This window comes from Quercus lobata, chromosome 9, assembly GCF_001633185.2.
Source record: "Quercus lobata isolate SW786 chromosome 9, ValleyOak3.0 Primary Assembly, whole genome shotgun sequence".
Lineage (NCBI taxonomy): Eukaryota > Viridiplantae > Streptophyta > Magnoliopsida > Fagales > Fagaceae > Quercus > Quercus lobata.
The window spans coordinates 9,770,836-9,785,891 of NC_044912.1; the positions used below are offsets into that span (position 1 = coordinate 9,770,836).

Here is a 15,056-nt window from a genome sequence, read left to right on the forward strand (position 1 = left end):
CAGAAAGAATTTTTTTTTTTTGTGTTTGTCTACAGCTGTATGTGGAAGTTTTCTAGTATGTACTAGTAACTAGTGGAAATATTCCTCTCTCTCTACCTCTGCCTACCTCAATGGCAAGAGGATTGACGTTCACTACTGTAGGACTCACTGTCCTTATTGTTCTTGTATTAGTCCATCCAACTTGCTGTGCTCCTACTGCTATGGTTAATCATACCTGTTCCGCTTCTTTTTGTGGGAATATCCACAACACAAGCTTTCCTTTTCGATTGAAGACCGACCCACAAAACTGCGGGGACCCAAGGTATGAACTTTCGTCTGAGAACAATCACACTCTGCTGCTATCCTTATTTGGAGGAAAATACTACGTACAGGAAATCAGTTACAACAACTACACAATCCGGATTGTAGACTCGAGTATGCACAAGGACCATTACTTCTCCTTCTCCACCCCGACTTATTCTTCATCTCGATATTATCTCAGATATGGCGCCTATCCATATGACACTTATCTGCGAAAGGTGAATTACCGGAATCTCGAAATATCTCGGAGTTTGGTTTTGATGAGCTGTGAAAAACCAGTGAATTCTCCATTGTATTTGGACACTTCTACTTGCAATTATAATGACAAATCTTCTTCTATATCTGATTCCAAGAGGTATAGATATCTTAAAGTTGGTATAACCAACGCATCCCAAGTGGAGGAGTCGTGCAAAGTAGAGAAGATGTTTTGGACATCGTGGCCAAGAAGTGATGATTCAAATATTTCCTGTAAAGACGTCCACAATGAATTGGTATATGGTTTTGAGCTTTCATGGCTCCAAGGTCTTTGTTTTACTTATTGCGGAGGAGATATCTATTCTTGCTACCTCGATGACGCGAACCATGTTCAATGCATCAGTACTGTTAGGTAAATAAAGCGAGAAAGGCCATAACACTTTCCATTTACATGTTGACCATTAGTTTCCCTTTGCATGATTCTTGCATTTTTCCACTGTCACCATTCACTACCCATTTCGTGTATATATTGTTTCTATTAAATTTCTATAAGACCAAACTTCTTGGTGCATACACAATCCATAATAGACATCCTAGGATATTTTTATTCAAGTCTCGGTATAATGGCTAGATTTGATTTTAGGTTCTCCAAAAGCTGATGTTATTCTTTTTTTTTGTCAAAGCAGGATTGCTTAAACGTATCCTATATCAACTCCTAGGTGAGGTTTCTATCTTAAAAGCTTGTTTGAAGGGTCAGATAAAGTGGACAATAAAATAGAATTGTATGAGTAATTGTGCCTGATGTGATGATGACACAAGTAGAGGAATAACCATGTACTTGGGCAATTGGTTGATCTCAAACTTTTATTTTATGCTTGAGGAAATGAAAAGTAAAAATTATCGAATTTCTTAAGAAGATAGTTTCGTGGTGCGTACGCCATCAATTCTAGTGTGTAATTGACATGTTAGGGAATATTTATTGTAGTTTCCGTATAATGACCAAATTTAATTTTGTAGCCATCAACGCTGATGTTGTTCTTTTATTTGTCAAAAATGCATGATGGAGCCATAGCTATGAAAGATATAATGCAGAATGGTGGTATTACTTAGTCCAAAATGTAGGATGGTTGTATTATGGACCAGATTCGGGAGTAGCAGGTGAAGTTTCTATCTCAAAAAAATTGTTTGAAGGATAGTAATTAATATAGAATGGACAAGGAAATAGAATTGCATGAGTAATTGCACTATTGATGATATTAGAAATATTTTGTTAAATGATTAAATTTATTATATTCCGGTAACTTAAGATTTTGGAAGATTCGGTAATTTTAAAATTTTGGAAGAGTCGATAATTTAATATGATATTAGAGCAAAAGTCCTTGTAATCAAATTTCCTCTCCAAGCTCTTTCACCATGTTCATCGATCCTTCACAGAAAAACTCAGTCACACACCAATAACTCCTATCCAAAGGTCCCCAATTGCAAACCACTTTTTTGGTGTTACATTGTTTCTTTTCTCCCCTCTTCTTCCTCAATTTCAGATCAACCCATTTAGAAATCAGATCCTTATTATTTCTTTCAAACACAACTCATTCAGATCAAACACACAAACACAATCAAATCAAGCCCATTCAAAAAAAAAAAAAAAAAAAAAAAAATTCAAACAACCCAAATCAACGGTCATGAGAGAGATCGTAATTGGAGAGAGAGAAGGCGATCAGACTTCAAAATCGTGAGAGAGAACAGGATCGGAGCTTTCTGTGACGTACCCGAGCAGAGAGAGAAGCCGATTGGAGTGGGTCATGGTCGATCAAACTCAACTCGGCTTTCTCCGTTACGCAAGCTTGCTGCAAAGCCGTTGTTGATGGCGGTTACAGTTTCAGCATCTGGTTATTAAGACGCAAAGCCATGGTGTTGAGAGAGAGAGAGAGAGAGAGAGAGAGAGAGAGAGACTCAATCTCAGTGGTTCGGGGAGAGAGCCAGACATGAATAAGAAAACAATAATATTTGTAGTTTGTTGATTAACGGTTCATTCAATAAGTCTATTGTTTGGATCGAAATTTTGACTAACGGCTAGTCTGGTGCAAATTCTAATCGAGCTCCTCTCAATTAAAGGGACGTCCTAATTTTAAAGAATATATATATATATATATATATATATATATATATTATCAAAAGGATTACAAGCTTTAAATACTAGCTGATATAAGGAAATAACAGAATAAACCATACTAACCAGCTAACTAATCCTCTACTTAACTCTTACACGTGCTAAGTGTGTGTCCACTAACAGTTTATCTACAACTAATCTAAGCTACAACTCGTTTAGTAACAATTTTAAGAAACTACAGTCGTTTATCTCCTTCTTCTATTTTGCAGTGCTTTTCTTCTTCTTCTTCTACTTTGCAGTTCATCTTGTCCGCTGTTTCTGTTTCTTTGGCTGAACACTTCTTCTTCTTGCCACCATTCTGATATATATACATAAAGTTGGAAAATGCTACAAGTATTACAAATTTTACTACAAATTGATGTAATAATAAATGTAATAGGTAAGTTTCAACAACTCATAAATGAATATTTGAATTATTTCTTTATAGTTAATGACACATTAGTTTGTTAACTTAATGTAATAAAAGTTGTAGTACTTGTAATACTACTCAATAAAGTCAACTAGTTTTTTTGTTTATATTTACTGTTAAGCATGGCCCAATGAGAGTTGTTAATGCAATTTTAGAATTTTCAAGTTATTCATGTCACTTATTTCACTAATTAGCAATTCATCTTTTGTTAACAAAAAGTAATTTTACCTTTATAATGAATTTCTTGCAGATTTTTGGGTCAATTGGGTCTTAACAGTACAGAATATCAATAATAACCCGATCTCTTCTTCAAATTTTTTTAGCATGTAATTCATTAACATTGTTCTTAAAAATAGTTTATTTATTTATTTATTTAATGGATGTGCTTAAAAATAGTTACACATACAAACAAGACATAAATATTAGTTGCATTAACATGGAAATAACATATGTTGTGCTTCCCTTTTGACACCCCCTAAACTAAAAAATGGTCCCAAACATGAGAAAACTACAACCCAAAAGTACCTATAAATATATATATATATATATATACATTTTTTTTTTAACAATTCAATCCAAAGAATTCTCACCATCATGAAGAAATTTTCATAACAATTTCATTAAAGATACTCCTAAAGTAAGTCAGGCTTCTATGAATAATTACAAGGATCACTTACCACAAAAGAATGGAAGTCTACATAATAATTACATGTCAATAACTTGTCCTAACCTGAATAAAAGTGATCACCAATATGAAATGCAAAAGAATAAGTTAAGTCTCCTCTAGAATGTACAACACCTAAAAATGAGTTAACATCTACTAAAACAATACCATTGGCTTTGCTCAATAGCTAGCTGCTCATGCTCTGCGTTTCAAGTTCACTATCCTAACCATCTCCTCTACTCCAAGAGCATGGCCTTTTTTTTTCTTTTTTTAATCATTTTATTCTTTTTTGTATTTTCTTAAAATTGAGGAATTATAACATTTCTTTTTTATTTTTTACGTGGATCTTAGCTATTTTTAATGCCAATTAATGTTTTATTTTATTTTATTAATCATGTCATCTTTTAAGCGTGATAGCTGTGTAAACATTTGACTACACAAGTAGTTTCCATCACTGCGATTAAAAACCAAATTCAAAAAATTCAAAACATAAGGATCAAAAAGAAAACAACCCAAAATATAAAAATAAAAAAGTTATTTTTGTGAAAATTAAAAAAAAAAAAATTGACAGTTGTATGGACACAGTTTTGGAGCCCAAACCCCTATCGTGTGAAGTCTTGATCCAAAAAAGCCCAACACAATGACTTTTGTAGAGTATGGGTCAAAGAACTAGGTTTAGATAAGTTAGATAGAGGCTTGCATGGGATAAAGGTACACATGGACAAGAACAAAAGCCATTACGTTGAAAGATCTCACGATCCGAGGAGATTCAGAACTCAATTTATGTATACAGACTAGTACATTAGGGTTTCTTTGCATGCCACAGTATTCTGCCTTTTTTTTTTTTTTTTTGCCTCCTTTCCCTTATAGGGGTTTCTATACGTTATATAGGCTCTTCCTTATCATCTGGGCTTTACACTTGTTGATCATCCAAGCCCCCACTTGAGCACCCATCCCATCAAACACCTCTTTCAGTCCTCTATGCTTTGTGGTAGCCAAGGTAACACTATTCAGGGGTCTTCTCCACATTAATGCAGCCAGGAAAGTAGCTATAGTGCATTCAATGTGGTGGTGGCAGCTTTACTTAGATATTTTGTGTTTCCTTCCTTTTCACGTATTTAGGGGATGGGCTTTAATGGCTTGGACGTACGTCCGCTCCGGATTTTCAGTGTCTGAGGAGAAATTCCTCCTCGGACCTTTTTTCTTTGTTTCTAGTGATAGGCTTAACATGAATTGCCTAAACCACGTTGTCTCCTCGGACAGGCTGGTCTCCTCGGACGGGCCCAAGGCCCAACTCGTTACTTTGGGCCATAGTCCCCACAATAGCCCCTCAAAACTCTGATTTTTATCTCCTTCCGAGGAGAAAAGCGGGGTTTTGACTTTTTTAAGGGATAAGATCAACTAGTTTCCGGTTCGCACGTGTGGGGACAGTTGCTTCTGACGCGTTACAAATTATGAGGCACGGCTTATTACTCCAGGCGGCTTTATGTCTCCCCCATCCAGTGGTGAAGCACAGATCTAATGGTTGGCATTCTTCCTAGAACTTTGAGCGGGAGTGACCTTCCCTTTCCTCCCTTGCTATATAAGGCTTTGGGGAAGCTCTTTCTGCTTTTCTTTTCTACTAATACTTAAGTCTACCAGAGAATCCCAACGCTCAGTTCTTCGTCAATGTTCCAGGCCTTCGAATTTTCGTGACTACTCTAGTGAGAAACCTTTCTTTGAGGAAATCTCTGAGAGCTTCGGAGATTGTTGTAAGGATATTTGTAAGTTCTACTTCCTCTTCGTAACCTCAATTTCACCTCGACCTTCCTCCTCGGCCCACCGGTTCGACTAGATGGGTAGATTCAAGTGTCTAGTAGATACTTCAGCTGCCATAGAGGCCTTTAGGGCAAAGTACCACATCCTGCAGGGGGTGGTTTTGGAGTACTATCCTCCAGAGCGAGTGCTAACCGATAGGGACGTGGGTCAAGTCGTCATTCCCATGATTGCTTTTATAGAAGAAGGAATGACGCTTCCCATCCATAGGATTACCCGCGACTATTTGCGTAACCATAGGTTGACACCGCACCAGTGCGCTCCCAACCTGTTTTGAGGTCTTAGGCAGCATAGATGTTTTGAACGAGCGGATGGGTTTAGGCCTTACATGGCATGACGTAGTTCACCTGTACGAGTGCCACCATCTCGACAAAGCGGGGTACTACCTTAAATCTCGATCTGAGATCGTTAGGCTAATCTTCTGTCTTCCTAAATCCAATAAGAGTATGAAGGATGACTTTCTTATTGCCTTGGGAGAGTGGAGCGATGGTCTTCATTGTCCAACTCGGGTAGGAGATCCAAGTGCGGCGCCTTTAGGATCAATTCCCTGGGAAGGGGGTTTAACCCTTTAGTTTTATTTTCCTTTGATTGAAGATTCAAAATTTTTGTAATCTTAACTACAATTTCCTTCTCGGCTGTTTTGCAGATAGAGCACATGTTGCTCCTCGGCTGAGCCACGTAAACGATCAGGCCTAGAACTATCTTTTAAGGTCAGAGATCTACGTTAACGAGGACAGACAACTTCGTGCGGCTCATCTGATTTTGGGTTACGAACCCTTGTCCTGCGCTTTCCTAGATGTCAGCCATTCCATAAGAGCTGGTAGTCCGAGGTTGGCGAGGATTGATGTGTCAAAAACGAGGTTTTTGGCTCGAGATGATCTTAGGCCGATCATTTTACCTGGTATTCAGAATTCTCAACCAGCCGCACAACTACTTCCACAAGGTAATCCCGAAGTCGCAGCGTGTGTTGAAGAAAAGACTGAATTATCTCGTCTTTCTCTTGAGGAGGAGATAGATGAGTTCTACTTTGAGGAGGACATTCCAAAAGCTCCCCTAATCGAGCTTTCAGACGTTGAGGGAGAACAGGATAGAAACTCCGTGGTCGATGCCCCTCTTATTATTACCTGCTCGGACGACTCTTCAGACGAAGAAGTGGACAACATGGCCTCCAAAAAAGGAAAGAGTTTGCGAGAGCTAATGGCTGCCCGAGGCAAGGGGCAATCATCGAAGGCGCCTGCCAAGTCCCAGATTTCTGTCCTTCCTCCTACTGCTCCGCAAATTCTTGCTGATCTCGGCTTGAAAGCTAGTCCCGACCTGAAGAAGAAAATGTCGGTTGAGTCCCTCGAGGAAGGCGAGGTGGGTCCTCGCCAAGGCGGTAAACAACAAAAAACGACTCGGGAGCACCAGGACAAAATGGCTCCATTTGTGGAGAGCCTAGAGGAGACGGAACGGGTTGAAGTGCATATGCCTCCACGCACTTGGAGCCCCCGACTCGAAGTGGACAGAGCAGCCATTCCCTATAATGGTTTGATCCGAGATTATAATAGGGGCCGAGCGGGGTACATTACTGAAGCCCTGGAGGAGCCCGTTCTCCTTCCCAGGGACATGGAGGCTTATAGGCGATTTTCACAGCCTGAACTCTTCCTATCCTTAAAGAGAGATCTTGCGATGGTAAGGTGATTCATCCTCTCATCGGTAAGATCATTAGATTATATCATATTCTAACTTGTCATCTTGTTACTTCTTGTGTAGATCACTCAACAAGTATTTGTGGCCGAGGAGTGGTGCCGTGACAATCGTAAGTTAGCTGATGTTGAAGCCCTCTCTCGTGCTGAGGTGGAGAAGGCTTTAGGAGCCCTCAAGTAGGAGCATTACAAGCTATCTGAGAAGCTCAAGGAGGCTGAGTCAGGCCGTAAGAGTGCTGAGGCTAGCTTGAAGACTACTGAAAAACAAGCCGAAGATCAACGCCAAAAACTGTACGTGACTGAGACCAACCTTGCTACTGAAAAGCAAGCTGTGTTGGATCTCAAGCCCGCGTTGCAGAAACCCAAGAAGAGGCCCGGCTTACCAAGGAAGCAGTTCAGCTAGTCAAGGAAGCAGCTGAGGCTGAAAAAAGGGCTGCCTACCAGCTTGGGGTGGAGGAGACTAAGGCAAGACTTTCCGAGGAGCTGCCAGAGGTATATAGGGATTACTGCAGTATTTCATGGGCTCAGGCTCTTAATGCAACAGGGATCCCTGCAGACTCTGCCTTGAGATTTTCTGAGAATGTCTTCTTCCCTCCAGAGATCCGGGAGATCCCTACCGATAATACAGAAGCTTCCGAGCAGCCAACGGTTGTTCCTGATGCCATCCCCTTAGCTGAAATTGCCGGGGGCTCTAGCCAGGTCACCATCCAGGCCAAGGATATGGAGGAAGAGAAGGGTAAGGAAAAGAAACCCTCCTCCAAGGTCAAGGATCTCGCTAAGGAGACAATCACTAAGGTTGAGGACCATGGGGCAAATCCAAAAGTGAAGGATGTTCCTCCTCCTCAACCAGAGCAAAAAGAAGATCCTCCTACTGAGGCTTAGCTCCTAAGGTTCTTTTTATTATTACAATTTTTTTTTTTTTAATAATTTCGAACGGAAGTTGTATTGCCTTTTGTTCTTTTGCAAAGACTTCTTATTGTATTATTTTTGGTTATCAATACAAATGCTCTTTTTCTCCTTTTTTATTTATTTATTTATTTTTTTTTATCTTTATGATTGATGTTGATGGAATTTCATTATATTGTTCCGAGTCAATGTTACTGTTTCTTTAGTTAATGTTTGCAACACCCTACCAATATAAACAAATGAGAAGAGGCAGGACCGTGTAATGAACTTAGAACAATAAATGCTATCATGCAAGACTGTGAACATACCTTAGAATTGCATAGAAGTCCTGAGTTGTTAATTTCCCCTAAGTCTGTGGTCCGAGAAGCCCTGCAGGACTTAGGTTCTGTTTAAAACTTGGATAAATGCCATAAGTTGTTAATTTCCCCTAAGCCTGTGGTCCGAGGAGCCATGCAGGACTTAGATTCTATTTAGAACTTGGATAGATGCCGTAAGTTGTTAATTTCCCCTAAGCCTGTGGTTTGAGGAGCCATGCAGGACTTAGGTTCTATTTAAAACTTGGATAGATGCCGTAAGTTGTTAATTTCCCCTAAACCTGTGGTCCGAGGAGCCATGCAGGACTTAAGTTCTGTTTAAAACTTGGATGGATGGAAGTGAGTCGACAAATGCGCAATGATCACAGGATACAATACAGGCATAACTGTTTTCATTAATAATAATATCTTTTCAAATTATTTACATTCCATGGGCGAGGTACAGTTTTCTCGTCTAGATCTTCCAGATAATAAGCACCTATTCCTCCCACTGAGGTGATGCGATATGGTCCTTCCCAGTTAGGTCCCAGCTTACCCTAGGAAGGGTTCTTGGCACTGCCAAAAAATTTTCTCATCACAAGGTCGCCTGGCCCTAGTGCCCTTAGTTTTACATTAGTATTGTACCCTTGTTTTAACTTTTAGTGGTAATAGGTCAATTGGATCATTGTTTTTTCTCTTTTCTCCTCAGCTAAGTCTAGACTTCTCCCTAGTAACTCGTCATTATTTCTTGGGGTAAAAGTGCTGGATTTCAACGTTGGGAATCTAGTTTCCAGGGGGAGCACAGCTTCGGCCCCATAAGTCATTGAAAAAGGAGTTTCTCCGGTTGACCGTCGCGGTGTAGTTCGGTAGGTCCATAGGACGTGTGGTAGTTCTTCCACGCATCTTCCCTTTGCATCATCCAGTCTCTTTTTCAGCCTGCTCACTATGACCTTATTCACAGCTTCGGCTTGCCCATTTCCTTGGGGATAAGCTGGAGTGGAATATCGGTTTGTGATTCCAAAGTCGCAGCAGTATTTCCTGAAGGTTTTACTATCAAATTGAAGACCGTTGTCCGAGATGAGGGTGCGAAGAGTTTTGAAGCGCGTAATGATGTTTTTCCAAATGAACTTCTTTGCATCCACGTCCCTGATGTTGGCTAAAGGCTCAGCCTCTACCCATTTGGTGAAGTAATTAGTGCCGACTATTAAGTATTGCTTGTTCCCTGCTGCTTTCGGGAAAGGGCTGACAATATCCGGACCCCACTGAGCGAACGACCAAGGACTGGAGAGGGGGTTAAGGACTCCCCCCGGCTAGTGGATATTTGGGGCGAATCTCTGGTATTGATCACACTTCTTTGCATATTCTTAGGCCTCTCTTTGCATGTTTGGCCACCAATACCCTTGGGTGAGGGCTCTGTGTGCTAGCGATCTTCCTCCTGTGTGACTCCTACAAATTCCCTCATGCAGTTCTTCAAGCAATGACTTTAATGCCTCTGGGTGCATGCACAGTAAGTATAGCCCAGAGTAGAAGCGCTTGTATAGTTTGTGGTCCTCTTACAACCAAAACCGAGGAGCATTCCTCCATATCTTCTCGACCTCCAATTTCTCTTTGAGTAATACATCATCTTTGAGGAAGTTCACTATGAGATCCATCCAGCTCAGATTCCTTCTGACTTGATGGATTCGAATTGTATTTTTTTTTTTTTTTTTATTGTACTTGTCTTGCATAAATCCTCAACAAGGATCATTCGTGGTAGATCCTGTGCAGAAGACGTGGCAAGAGTGGCCAGCGAATCCGCATGTGTGTTCCCGCTTCTAGAGAAATGCGTCAAATTAAAAAATTCAAAGTCTGATTGCAGGCGTTTGACTTGACCGAGGTATTCCTGCATTCTCGCATCTTTAGCCTCCAACTCGCCCCTCACCTGGCCTACGACCAGTCTGGAGTCCGAGAATGCTTCTATTGCCTTTCCGCCCATTTTTTGCACCATGACCATTCCTTGCAGCAAAGCCTCATACTCGGCTTCATTGTTTATAGCCGAGAACCCAAGTCTTAATGACTTTTCAATGTTAATCTTCTCGGGCGATATTAGAACTAGCCCTACCCTAGATCCTTTTTGGTTTGTCGCACCATCCACATAGACCTTCCATCGCGAGGCTCCTTGTGCAGAGATTGTGCCAACCAATTTTCCATCCATGTTTTCCTCCTCGGCTACTGCTTCTACAGAGGGTTCAGCAAATTCAGCGACTAGATCCGCAAGGACTTGGCCCTTGATAGAGGTCCTAGACATGTATTTAATATCGAAAGCCCCTAGAAGTGTACTCCACATGGCGATTCTTCCTATGTAATCGACGCTTCGGAGCACCGACTAGAGAGGAAGTTGAGTCAGGACAATGACCGTGTGTACCTAAAAGTAGTGAGGAAGTTTTTGCGTGGCATGCACTACAGCAAGAATTGCCTTCTCCAGTGGTAAGTAGCGCACTTCAGCTTCATGTAATGATTTACTTACGTAGTACATTGGTCGTTGTATGCCATTATCAACCCGTATTAATACCAAGCTTACAGCGTGGGAGGCCACTGCTATATAGGCGAACAGAACTTCGTCGGCCTCAGGGCTAGACATGATAGGTGGTCGTGACATGTATTCTTTAGGCTATTGGAAGGCTAGGGCACAATCCTCAGACCATTCAAATCCTTTCCACTTGTTCATCAAGAGGTAGAAAGGTCGGCATCGGTCTGCAAAATCGGGAAATGAACCGATCATTCTAGTGAGTTTCTGTACTTCTTTCAAGTTTCGAGGAGCTTGTAGGCTATTAATCGCTTTGATTTGGTCCAGGCTTACCTCTATTCTCCTGTGAGTTACCATATAGCCCAGAAATTTATCAGATCCAACGCCAAATGAACATTTAGAAGCATTGAGGCGCAGCTTGTGCTCTCTCAGGATGCCAAAAATGACTTTAAGGTCCCTCACGTACTTAGACACTTCTTTACTTTTTACTACCATATCGTCAATGTAGACTTCAATAGCCTTGCCTAGTTGTCGTTTGAACATTCTGGTCATCATCCTTTGGTAGGTTAACCCTGCATACTTTAAACCGAAAGGCATCACCTTATAGTAGTAATTTCCGACGGGTGTCATGAAACTATTTTTTTCCTGATCTTCTAAAGCCAGTGGTATTTGATGATAACCCTAGAAGGCATCCAGGAAGCTCATTCGGGGGTGGCCTACAGTCGCATCTACCAACTGATCTGTCCGAGGCAACGGGAATGGGTCCTTCGGACACGCCTTATTTAAGTCTGTGAAGTCTACGCAAACTCGCCACTTCCCCGTCTTCTTTCTTACCACCACTGTATTTGCCAACCATTCAGGGTAAAAGATTTCTTTGATAGCCCCTGCCTTTTTCAGTTTCATCACTTCATCCCTAGCAGCGTCGACATGCTCTTTCGATGAGCGCCGGGGTGGCTGCTTCTTTGGAATAGAAGAGGGGTTAACGTTTAGGTAGTGACAAATGAGATTAGGGTCCACCCCCAGGGCATCATAGTCATTCCATGCAAATACATCAACATTCCTTCTTAGAAACCCGATCAGTTCCCCTTTTTCTCGGAGAGGTAATTCCGAGCCGACTTGAAAACATCTTTCTGGATCATTGTCAACGGTAACCCTTTCTAAACTCTCACATTTTATCTCCTCGGCTAATTCACCAACTGGTGCCGCCGAGGTGGTTGGTTGCTATAAGTCCTTTTTCATAAACGCCAAGGATTCTGCACTGGACCGGCTGAGATGGCGGCCACCATGCGTTGCCTAGCCATGGCTTGATCTCCCCCAATCTCTTCCACTTGGCCCCCCGACGGGTATTTTACCTTCTGGTGAAGTGTAGAAGAAATGGCTATCAAGACGTGGAGCCAAGGTCTGGCTACTATGGCAGTGTAGGGTGAGTAGGCGTCGACCACAATAAAATCCACCTCCACCACCTCTGTTTCGGTCTGTATAGGCAATCAGATCTACCCTTTTGGTATGACAGTCTTCCCTTCGAAACTTATAAGAGGAGAGTCATGTGTTGTTAAGTCCTTAGGCTTTAGGTTCAGCCCCTTGTATAGATCAGGGTGCATCACTTCCACAGCACTGCCCAGGTCTACCAACACTCTTTTCACGTCGAACCCTCCAATCCTCAATGTAACTACCAAAGCATCGTCATGAGGTTGGATAGTTCTTATCTTATCCTCATCTGAGAATGCCAGTACAGGTGAGTTTCCTTTTTTAGATCTTTTGGACACCTTCTCACCATCCTCGGTGTGAAGCCGAGCCACAGACAGCACCCCGGAGGGCAAAGAGCCGGTCCTCCCTGGAGCGATGAGGATGACGTGCATCGTCCCCATGGGAGGTCTCAAAGATACATCCTTCCGAGGCTCTTGAACTGCCTGGCCCAAATGACCGCTAGAGGGGTGTAAAAGGTGGCGTAATTTTCCTTCTCGGACTAATTGATCCAGGTGATTCCATAGATTCCTGCAATCCTCGGTGGTATGCCCGTGGTCTTGATGATAATGACAATACAGGTTCTGGTTGCTCTTTGATGAGTCTCCGGCCATTTTACTTGGCCATTTGAAGAAATGCTCATTTTTTAATTTCTCCAGAACCTGTTGCACCGGCTCTCTAAATACAGCATTAACCGCTTGCATGTTGGTTTGTCCAGTCTGTCTTGAAAAATCCCTTCTCGGCTGGTTACTGTTATATCGTTCCGACCTGTAATCATTCCCTTTGGGGGGGATGATCTTCTCCTTTCCTTTCCCTTGTAGCTGGTCCTCTTCCACCCTTTTGTATTTGTCAATCCTGTCCATCAGTTGGTGAACGCTGGTGACTGGTTTACCAATTAGAGACTTCCTTAAACCGTGCTCGGTAGGGAGACCACTTTTGATCGTGCTAATGGCGATGTCATCGTTGTTTTCATCCATCTCGTTATACATCTCCCAATACCTATCCGAATACGCCTTTAAGGTTTCCCCTTCGTGTATAGACAAGGATAGTAATGAACTTAGGGGTCGAGGGACTCTGCTGTTTGTAATAAAGTGAGAGCAAAAAGCTTGAGTGAGCTACTTATAGGAATATATGGAGTTTGTCTTTAAGCTGTTGAACTATTTCATCGCCGTGGGTCCTAGGCTGGATGGAAAAACTTTGCACATCAGAGCCTCATTTTGGGAATGGATAGTCATTCTTTGGTTAAACTGGCTCACATGCTCTACAAGGTTTGCTCGGCCGTTGTAGATGGTAAACGTAGGTTGATGGAAACGCCGAGTTAATTTAGCCCCTTCTATCCTGTGCGCGAAGGGTGATCTAGAGATCTGATCCAGTGCTTTGTTCATGGCATTATTACCTAAACCCTTACTAGATGGGCTCTTATGTCTCCGTTAAGGGCGCGACTCCTTTTCGTAGGAAAAGGTTTCACTTGGGGGGGTTCTTGACCTCCGCTTGTAACTGACATCCTCTTCCTCGTTAAAGGATGTGTCTGAGCTAGAAAGGGACTGCCTTTGCTGTGCACGGCACAACTTCTTTTTCAGGTCGTCTATCTCTCGCTACATGGCCTGATAGTTGTTTCACCTTTGGGATATGCGACTACCTACTTGGAAGTGGCTTTGGCTTGTCTGGGTAGTATGTATGCTTCCCTCTCGATTTCTTCCATTGCCTGGATTTGGCCTAGGACCAAGAGGATTATTTTGCCGCTGAGGCCCAATAGGTTCTCTCTACTGAGGGTCAGCTTGGCGTGGATTTTCTTGGTGTGGACATGATTCTACCATGCTTAACCATCGTACTTATTACACTCAAGTTCTCCCCACAGACGGCGCCAATTGTATGGACACAGTTTTGGAGCCCAAACCCCTATCGTGTGAAGTCTTGATCCAAAAAAGCCCAACACAATGAATTTTGTAGAGTATGGGTCAAAGAACTACGTTTAGATAAGTTAGACAGAGGCTTGCATAGGATAAAGGTACACATGGACAAGAACAAAAGCCATTACGTTAAAAGACCTCACGGTCCGAGGAGATTCAGAACTTAATTTATGTATACAGACCAGTACATTAGGATTTCTTTGCATGCCACAGTATTCTGCCTTTCTTTTTTTTTTTGCCTCCCTTCCCTTAGGGGTTTCTATACATTATATAGGCTCTTCCTTATCATCTGGGCTTTACACTTGTTGATCATCCAAGCCCCCACTTGAGCACCCATCCCATCAGACACTTCTTTCAGTCCTTTGTGAGTTGTGGTAGCTAAGGTAACACTATTCAAGGGTCTTCTCCACATTAATGTGGCCAGGAAAGTAGCTGTAATGCATTCAATGTGGTGGTGATAGCTTTTGCTTAGATATTTTGTATTTCCTTCCTTTTCACGTATTTAGGGGATGGGCTTTAGTGGCTTGGACGTACGTCTGCTCCAGATTTTCAGTGTCCGAGGAGAAATTCCTTCTCGGAACTTTTTTCTTTGTTTCCAGTGATAGGCTTAACATGGATCGCCTAAGCCACATTGTCTCCTTGGACAGGCTGGTGTCCTCGGACGGGCCCAAGGCCCAACTCGTTACTTTGGGCCATAGTCCCCACAACAGTAATGCTACAACAAATTTGTTTTCTAATA

The 15,056-nt window shown here is 42.1% G+C and overlaps 2 protein-coding genes across 2 annotated transcripts; one reads left to right on the top strand and one right to left on the bottom strand.

The window, feature by feature from the left end:
• On the top strand, window positions 1–1,273 carry LOC115960972. Its single transcript, XM_031080012.1, has 2 exons — window positions 1–907; window positions 1,182–1,273. Exons 1-2 carry the CDS (start codon window positions 111–113, stop codon window positions 1,189–1,191), a joined length of 807 nt encoding a protein of 268 aa, XP_030935872.1. The 5' UTR covers window positions 1–110; the 3' UTR covers window positions 1,192–1,273.
• An 11,163-nt stretch (window positions 1,274–12,436) lies between these two features.
• Window positions 12,437–13,384, bottom strand: LOC115961173. Its single transcript, XM_031080202.1, has one exon. The coding sequence runs from the start codon at window positions 13,382–13,384 to the stop codon at window positions 12,437–12,439; it is 948 nt and encodes a 315-aa protein (XP_030936062.1).
• Between the last annotated feature and the right edge of the window lie 1,672 nt (window positions 13,385–15,056).